The sequence below is a fragment of the Oratosquilla oratoria genome, chromosome 26, assembly GCF_046742065.1.
Source record: "Oratosquilla oratoria isolate Oo_2021 chromosome 26, ASM4674206v1, whole genome shotgun sequence".
In the NCBI taxonomy this organism is placed as follows: Eukaryota; Metazoa; Arthropoda; class Malacostraca; order Stomatopoda; family Squillidae; genus Oratosquilla; species Oratosquilla oratoria.
Genome location: NC_134802.1, coordinates 49,252,293 through 49,262,292, shown reverse-complemented (window position 1 = coordinate 49,262,292; position 10,000 = coordinate 49,252,293). Strand labels below are relative to the sequence as shown.

The window sequence follows — 10,000 nt, the reverse complement described above, 5'->3', positions numbered from 1 at the left end:
GCAAATATATGTATATATATATATATATATATATATATATATATATACATATACAGTATATATATATATACATATATATGTATGTATATATACATATATGTAAATATACATATATATACATATATATTATACATACATATATATACATATATATATACATATATACACATATATATATATCTATATATATCTATGGACATATCTTTCTGTCTCTCTCTCTCTCTCTCTCTCTCTCTCTCTCTCTCTCTCTCTCTCTCTCTCTCTCTCTCTCTCTCTCTCTCTCTCTCTCTCTCTCTCTCTTCTCTCTCTCCCTCTCTCCTTGTAGCTTGACGTCAAGGGGCGGAGAGGCTGGCCAGGCTCGGCCCTCCCGTATCGCAGCGTTACTTCCGGCCTCACCACAACAATTCCGAACGAAAAGAAAAACAACAAAACAAACAACGAAAAAAAAAATATTCATAAATGATCGTCCGGACTGAGGCCGGCTTCGGTTGCCATGGCACCTGGAGCCAGACTCCTAGTCTGTCTGGTGACCGGGATCGATGTGGGTCTGGATCTGGGAAGGAGGGATCTGGGACGGTGACCTGGGGTCATAAGAGAGAGGGCCTCGGGAGCCGTCGAAGAATGCACTGGAGAAGTACCGGACGAGTGCAGAGCCCCCACGGGAGGGTTTGACCCCTGGAGTGCCACTCAACAACACGTGAGTGGCACGGTTTCATATGTCATCGTTCATTTCCGGGACTTCTGGACGGAGGGGAAGGTATGAAGGAATATGGAACGGACGAACGAGGACGCAACTTCAGGGGACGGGGCTCCGGTGGGTGGTGTCTTGACTTCGACTCTGGCTGAGGGGTCGTCACTTGCAGAGCCACAGTCCTTTGGGGAAGACACTCCTCTCTACAGTTTCCGAATCGCATAACGGAGGCCTTTGTTCTTGCTGGCTCATGTGGAGACCTCGTGAAGCCAAAGACCAGGACTCGTTCTCGTATACTCGAACTCGGTTTGTCTCAGTGAGGCGAAGTCAGTGATTATTTTTTTTTCTTAAAGAACCGGAATGAAATACTGAAAGCGACATCTAAGAAAAAACAAAAACAGTTTTACCCTCTGCGCCGTCCATGGTAAGTCTCTCGGTGTTTGAAACCTCGTGGTCTTTCGTAACAGTGTCTAAAACAGAGGTTCCCACACTGGGTCATGACCCCCCAAAAGGGTTATTTGGGGTTACGGGGGGTCCTACTGTATGTACATTCAGCCACACAGACCTGCATATTGATTTGTTTGTATCAAAAAAAGCAAATACATCCTTCTCATTAAAATATATTATCAGATCAATCCTTGTTAATAAAAATTGATAAATAATAATACATATTTTTGTTATTTCTCGCTCTGCTGTGATTCATAAAGTTTAAAGTAATGTATCTGCGATGTTAAAAATTAGTACGTTTCCAGAAGGCTTATGAAGGTGGGGAGTTATGGTAGGTTTGGTAATATTGAAAGGGGTCACGTATTGGAAAAGTTTGGGAAACACTTTTTAAAAGTATAGTCACACTGCCCCTGCGTACGAATGGACCCAAGGGCAGGCTGGGGCATTTGGCGAGCGTGGATCTCTACCTCCCCGTCCTAAGCTAGGGTAGATGGGAGAGAAAATTTGAACTTGGCTTTTCGTTCTTAAGCAAGAAGGGGTTGTGTGACCATAAGTCAAGTCCATGCCACATAATTCGTGACTTTGATATCATCCAGCTTAATCCCTTTGATAACAGATGTTAAATCTCAGTCTAACAGAAGTTAAACCTCAGTTTAACAGAAGTTAAGCCTCAGTTTAACGACTGCCACTGCAAAAAATCTTGGGATCTACCCGAGTTATTAGCATGGAAATATTTACTAAGTTATATCGTGTTTCTCCATTATAAATAACCCTAATATTTGGTCATGTTCCCCTTGGCTTTAACCACTCTGTTGAGGCGTTTAGACATCCTGTGGACAAGTTTGATAAAACAATCTAGAAACATAGTTATAACACGGTCAACTCCCAGGATTCGTTGCGGTGGCTCTAATTTAACACACGCTTTCGATTTAGCGAACAAACTACTCTAATTTGATGAGCACCTTTACAATCACAGGGAAACTGCTCGCAGGATCCAGTTGAAAAATAGTAACTCCCCTGACTCCCCCAAATTTCCTTGTCCTTTCCCAACTCCCCCAAACTCCCCTGATATTTCTTAACTCCCCCCAAACTCCCATGTCCTTTCTCAACTCCCCAAAACTCCCCTATCCTTCCCCAACTCCCCCGTAATTAATCGATTAAACCAAGAGTTTGATCCTCTTGTTACAAATGGTCATGTCTTAGAGGTTGTTTGAGCAATAACGACTCCCCCAGATTCCCCTGTCATTTCCAAACTCCTCCGTAATTATTCGGTTAAAAGATCAACAGTCTGATATTCTTGTTGCAAAAAATCTTGTCTTTCGTTCTAACTTCTAAAATTTGCGGCCGAAATGTAACCTCACATGAAGAAATTAGAAACAAAAAATGTCAGTCTAGACGTGAATACAGTCGGTAGGAATAACAAGTTTAGTATCTAGTTAGCAATAACTAGCCTTTCTATCCTTGGGGATCACAGCGTGCTGAAGAGGTTCAATTATAGGGTGGTAAAGATGAGACTTTATGAAAAATAAGAGAAACTAAAAGCGATTTTTTTTTCTTTAATGGAGATCAGTTTTCAGTCGTAAAAGAATACCCCTTCACTGGAGTACGATTTTGATGTCTATTAAAAAAAAAAAAAAAAGAAAAAAAAAAAAATCATAGTGACTGCTACCTTTGGGCGTTTTTTTCATTTACGTGTGAATTAGAATGGATTTCAATATCAATAATAGCAAAAAATAAAAAAAATATCCCCCATTATACGCTTTATTCAGTAATCTCTTACCCGAATCACCAATGACATAATCACAACTTCGTCATTATCTGAACATTATTTATATTGTTTACTACATTCATTCCTTCAAAATTGAGAATTTAGAACTGGAGTGACGGAATTGAGACTGGAGAGGGGATGGGGATTAATTTTATATCGCGTGCCCTTCGAAATATATAGACTGTGGTGTCAACTGTGATTTATAAATGTGTTACTACATTTTTCATCACATACACACACACACACACACACACACACACACACACACACACACACACACACACACACACACACACACACACACACACACACACACACACACATATATGTATATACATATGTATATACTGTATATATTATATATATATATATATACTGTATATATATATATATATATATATATATATATATATATATATATATATATATATATATATATATATATGTATGTATATGGTCTTACTGACGGGAAATCCGTAGCCCCATGGTGGCTGGCAACGATCTTCTGGCTCGCCCATAGACCTCTCAGGGAAACGTTGAACTACTGTCTGTGATCAGTCACCGGTTGTTATATGGGAAAAAGGGGGGGTAACGTTGAATTTGGTAAAGGAAGGTCTTTAGTCCGTTCAGGAGAGCGAGTGTCATCCCCTTGGGGCTGCACGTCCTGGTGGAGTTGAGGATATAGGTAGACGGAAGGGGCCGTGACTCTCCGACGTAGTTGTTAAATACAAGACTGTTCATAGGCCAGACAGAAATAGGATAAGCGAGCAGTAAAATAAGTAAATGAATGAATAAATAGATAAATAAATAAATAAATAGAAAAATAAATATATAAATGAGTTAGTAATCAGATAATTAGAAAATTAATAAATAAACAGATAAGTAAATAGATGAATAAATAGATAAACAAATAGATAATTAAATAAATAATTAAAAATAGATAAATAAGCAAATAAATTAATAGATAAATAGGTGAATAAGATACACAAGTAATAGATAGATAAATAAATAAATAAGTAAATAAATTGATATAATTATGAATAAATAAATAGATAAATGAATATATAATTATATTAATAAATAGTTGAATAAATAAATAATATAGAAATAAATCATTAGATATATACATGAAAATAAAATAATTAATGAATAATTAAAAAATAAAAGTCTAAACGAATTAATGATTAAATAATTAAATAAATAAATGAATACACGACCAAATATAGAAGAAAATTTATACATAAATGAACAAAAAGGAAATTATTAAATAAACAGATACTCTTAATCGTTAATGAATAAAAATATATTCAAACCTCATTAGATAATTTTTATTCATTATTGCCTAAAAGATTATAGACAAAATGAAAAGATTATTCAAATAATTGCTTAGTGTAATCATTAAATTCACCTAACAAGCGCAATTGATTTAGATAATTAGACTTCATATATCAATTAAACATTTGATATTCATATAACTATTCATTCATTCATTTATTCATTTATTAATATTTTTTCTTTTTCATTCTACGGTTTGGCTAAATATCTGTCAGTTTCATTATTCATATTTGTTTATTCATATGAATATTCATTTATTCATTACTCGATTGTTATTTATTCTGATTATTTCAAATTTTAGCCATATATCTATTTATCGACTTAAAATCCTTTATCCATTTACTTACTCATTTATTTACTTATCCCAGGGTTTGGCAATTTATCTATTTGTTCATTCATAACTTTATGTTGATTTATTCATTCATATAATAATTTATTCATTACTTATTCAGTTACTCTTCATTGTGCAGTATAGGTTTTGGCCATATATCTTCTTATTAATCTAACATTCTATATTAATTCATTCATATAACTATTTATCAATTCATTGACTCATCATTATTTTTTACATTCTATCCAAGTTACATATATACATTTACCCATCGATTAAACTAACAATGTTAATTTACATATTTGAATAGATATTTAACAACATATTGATTCATTTACTATTTTTTCTTTATATATTTTTTTCTTCTAGGTTTTGGCCATGGCGAGGCCGCCAAACAAGAAGATGGGGGGAATGCCCCTCTTCTCAATCTCTGTCTTCCTCCTCCCGCTCATCGTGGTGATCCTCTTCAGCGTCGACTCAACATCGGCCGGGAAATCCAAGAAAGAAATCCGACAATCTTACAGCAGACTTAGAGACCAGTAAGTACCTCGTAGATAAGACGAAACGAAATATTATAGAATAGAATACAATTCAATAAGATACAATATAATAAAATAACATAAAGTAAAATATAATAGAACAAGATGAAATAGAAAATAAAATAGAATACGGTTCAATAAGATGCAGTGTAATAAAATTAAATAACGTAAAGTAAAATAAGATAGAAGAAAATAGAATAGAAAATGAAATAGAATAAGACAAAATGAAACGAAATGAAATAAAACAAAACGAAACGAAACAAAATAAGATAAAAGTGAGAGTGATGGCTATTATACTGCTCCTTGAGGAGACCTCGTGAAAAAAAAAGATCTAATGTGTACAATATCGTACAAAAGTGTACAAATGTCTCTCTCTATTCCTCTACAGGGCACCTAGAAACTATTACCCGAACCAAGGTTACCCAAATACCTACAACTACGCTCGTCAATACAACATGAGAGATGAGTATGTCTAGCTCCTTCTTAATATTCATTTCTACAAAGCTTCGAATCCAACAAACACTTTCAGCGAATCTGAAGAAAAAAAAGTTAAGCTCACTTTATGGCAACACCTCCACTGGGGTTGCCACAAAGCAGAAATAAACTGAACGAAAATTTTCATTATTGGGATTCATTTCTTTATCAAAGATTCGTACTACGATTCGAAGCTTAGTAGAGCTCAATAGTTCGCTCTTTGAGGTTCATTTGTATGAAGATTCGAAGCTTTGTTAAACCACTCTTTTTGAAGCTTCATTTCAGGCTTCGAAGCGTTGTGATAATGTGTCATGAAAATAAAAACAAAATAAGAAATGGAATACAAAATAGAAAATCAAATCAAATAAAACAAAAATTATAACAATAAAATAAAATGATATAGGACAAAAAAAAAAATAAAATGAGAATAAGATAAAACAAAATAAACTCAAATAAAATAAAGATGAAATGATAATTATTTCACAGGCCCAGACGTGACGTCATTGTTGGTGGAATTATTCTATTTTGGTTGATGTCTGGGACCTGGCCAACTTTAAATATTTTTTTAAGTTTCATTAATTTTAGAGTTCAGTTCTCAAAATGGACACGAAAATGTGTACATATGTTTCTTAATTCCTTATTCAGACAACGCACGCACACACACACACACACACACACACACACACACACACACACACACACACACACACACACACACACACACACACACACACACACACACACACACACACACACACTCGGTGGCGCAGTTGGTAGAACGATGAACTACTAGCATGGTGGTGCGCGTAGTGCTTGGTTCGAATCCTGCCCAGGGCCGAAATTAATTTCGGTACAACTGCGCTTCGGGTCGTTACTCTGACTCTCGTGGGCGGGGAGCTGGGTGTGTGTGTGTGTGAAAAGGTTATAGCATTACCCATAGATCGGACCTACGAGCTCTGAGCTCTCTTCCAGGAGGGAAATAGCTGTCGATCACGAGTCGAACACGTGATCCAAAAGACCAAGTGAATACACACACACACACACACACACACACACACACACACACACACACACACACACACACACACACACACACACACGCATAACATACATACATACACATACACACACACTTGCACACACACATACACACACACTTACACACACACAAACGCAGACACACACACACACACACACACACACACACACACACACACACACACACACACACACACACACACACACACACACACACAAACCAGCATATTACCTTTCTACTATATACACACACCTTCCTTACACCAAAGCCTTTTGTGTATCCACACCGTCTGGGTGACGGTGGGCCATGTGGGTGCACAAAACACACGTCCTCGGCCCCAAGGTCCCCTTGAGATCTCCTTCTCAGGTCTGCCTCACCTCCTCCTTTCCGCCTTTTCCCCCCATGAGAGGGACCTTCTTCAGTAGAGTATGAGAGGCTGTAATGAACTAACTCGACTCCGGCATCTTACCTCTTTCAGCCCCGGATTCGGAGGCGGCTTCGGGTTCCCCGGTTCCTCCGGAGGGGGGTTCGGCTCGTCGGGGGGGTTCGGAAACTCTGGAGCCGGTTTTGGAACCTCCGGAGGCGGCAGCTTCAGCGGCGGCTTCGGAAGCAGGAAGGGCGGAAACATCCCCTCAAGAGGCGGTGGCTTTTCGAGCAACTTCAACACCGGAGGCGGCTTTGGAGGTTCCTTCGGCGAGTACAACCCTGGGGGAGGAGTGGACGGGGGCGACCCCTTCCTCTCGACAGCCACCACCAAGAGTGACATCGACGACTCGACCTCGCCCTTCAAGTTCGGAGGGAGTCTCAAGGGCGGTTACAAGGGAGGCTCCAGGACGAAGACCTCGGGGGCCTTCAGTAGCTCCTCGTCCTCCTCGTCGTCGTCTTCGTCAGGAAGTTCCTTCTTCGGTGGAGGATCCAGCGCATCGAAGAAAGGAAACCCCTTCGGAGGAGGAGAGAGCAGCCGGTTTGGGTCCTCAGATCCCTTCGGGGGATCTCAGGGTTCCCTCTTCGGAGGTGGAGAGACGAACATCTTCGGAGGGGGAGAGACGAACATCTTCGGAGGAGGGGAGACCAACCCCTTCGGAGGTCAAGAAGGAGGTTTCGATAACTCAGCAGGTGGGGGCCTCAGGTTCCCCGGCGGGAGCACCTTCACAGGGGGCGCCTTCGGTGGGGCTCAGTTCACGGGAGGAGCCTCTCGACCGTTCCCTGGAGGGGATTTCCAAGGTCCCGGAGGTCAGTCCCCAGGGGCGTTCTTCAACAAGGGAGGCTTCCCCGGCTCCGGGGGGCCAATCACCGGGGGGCAAATCACCGGGGGCCAGATCACCGGAGGGAATATCTATCAACCCGGAGGACAGTTCCCAGGGCCTGGGTCCTTCTTCCCAGGGCCTGGGGGACAGGAGGGCGGATACCCTCCACTGACAGGAGGAGAGATCTCCAGCCTCGTTTACGGGATCAACAGTCTCCTGAAGGCGGAGACGACGACGACGAAGTAAGTGGGTCGATGATGTCGAGTCTTGTGGTCCTTTTTCCATTTATTTTATTTCTATTTAATTTTATTTTATCTTTCCATTTAATTTATTTAATTTAATTTAATTTTATTTTATCTTATTTTATCTTTCCATTTATTTTATTTTATTTAATTTTTTATTATTATTTTCTTTAATCTGGCGAAAATTGGTCTTCATTAAAGCTACCTAGTGGTTCGTTATTCTTATTTTTCATTTGTTTTATTTTATTTTATTTATCATTTTTTTTTTATCCTAGCAAAAAAGGTCCTCATAAAAGCTACCTATTGGATCTCAAGTTTCGTTATTCTTATTTTTTCATTTGATTTAATTTAATTTCGTTTAATCTTACATATATGTTTTAATTTCTGTTATGACTGCTTTTGTATCATTCTAACTCATCTTTACTTTAATTTAATTTAAATGTGTTTTAATATAATTTTATTCTAGATAATGTGAAACGAGGCTCAGAGGTGATTCTAATCTTGCTTTTGTTCCCCTCCAGGCCACCGAACCGCGTCCTGTATCCTGAGGAAAAGGATAAGATCTTCAGCGGCCAGACTGACGACGAAGACGAGGAACCCGAGCTCGAGGACCCCTTCGGCCCTGGAGCCCTGGAGGCTCTCCGCCTTCCAGGGAAAGGAGCCAAGGGCTCTAAGGGATCCAAATGGCTCCCCAAGACCCCTGACAAGAAACAAGGAGGTCTTTATAACGGAAGTAAGTTAAGGTTCTACTTGTTCAGGTCTGTGTATGTTCAAGACAGTTTAAAGATTTTTAGAAGCTCTGCTAAGGGATTCGAACCCTGACCTGTGCGTCTTGACTTCGTGATTATGCACGCACAGGTCAGGGTTCGAATCCATTGGCAGAGTTTCTAAAAATTGTCTAGGTCTCTCTGTGGCGTTTGAGGCGTGAACCACGGAATCGGGGATGAAAGGGAGTTGTTTTAACAAATGGCCGAATACACAGAGACATAGCATCACGCGAACGAAATGTACATGTGGAAAAAGACTCTCCTACTGGGATTCGAACTCTCGCCTGAGCGGCTTGATTTTTATAAGACGAAGACCGTACCGTCACGCCACCATGATCCTACAAAACGGAACGACTTAGTTCACGGACTAATCATTCCACCGTGAATTAAGTCGTTCCGTTTTGAAGGGACATGGTGGCGTAACGGTACGGTCTTCGTCTGATAAAAATCAATCCGCTCAGGCGAGGGTTCGAATCCCAGTAGGAGAGTTTGTTTCCAATGCCATAATGACATAAAGTACATGTTTATATCTACATCTTTTATGTATATATATAAATTTCTATGGTCTTAAATATTTAGAATAAACGTCAGCCTCTCCTCATAACGCCCCTCGTCCTTCCTCAGGTTGTGCAGGTCGTCCTCGAACACCGAAGAACTCGAGGATTCGATGTACGACCTACTCTGGGTGTCGCGCCAACTGCAACAGGGATTACCAGTTCCCGACTGGAGAGAGGCAGATCTACATCACGTGTGACGGGAGGGAGTGGAAGGTCAAGGGGGGCATTTGGGACGAGATTCCCGACTGTGTTCGTAAGTATGGTCCACTGCAGGACCGTTGATTACACATACCTGTGCATATATGCCTACATATGGTATGATATATGTATAAGCTTATATATATATATATATATATATGTATATATATATATATATATATATATATATATATATATATATATATATATATATATATATATATTAGGAAGGTATAATGTAGTTGCACATTTGTGAAATGAGACTTATTGACCCACTGCCAGAAAATGAGGTATGAAGGACAGAAAAACTTGTATATTTCGACCACTATCTGCTGAAGAGGACCACAGATAGTGGTCGAAATATC

General features: G+C 39.4%; 1 protein-coding gene across 2 annotated transcripts in view; it reads left to right on the top strand.

Moving 5' to 3' along the window:
* Positions 1-852: 852 nt before the first annotated feature.
* LOC143039539 (uncharacterized) overlaps positions 853-10,000 on the top strand; it is a 213,002-nt gene continuing 203,854 nt past the window's right edge. For both annotated transcript variants that reach the window (XM_076209707.1, XM_076209706.1), the window contains exons 1-6: positions 853-1,115; positions 4,942-5,111; positions 5,500-5,577; positions 7,103-8,113; positions 8,635-8,846; positions 9,505-9,690. In XM_076209707.1, the coding sequence (XP_076065822.1) occupies positions 1,113-1,115; positions 4,942-5,111; positions 5,500-5,577; positions 7,103-8,113; positions 8,635-8,846; positions 9,505-9,690 (1,660 nt within the window). In that variant the 5' untranslated portion in view covers positions 853-1,112. The remainder of the gene's footprint in view (positions 1,116-4,941; positions 5,112-5,499; positions 5,578-7,102; positions 8,114-8,634; positions 8,847-9,504; positions 9,691-10,000) is intronic.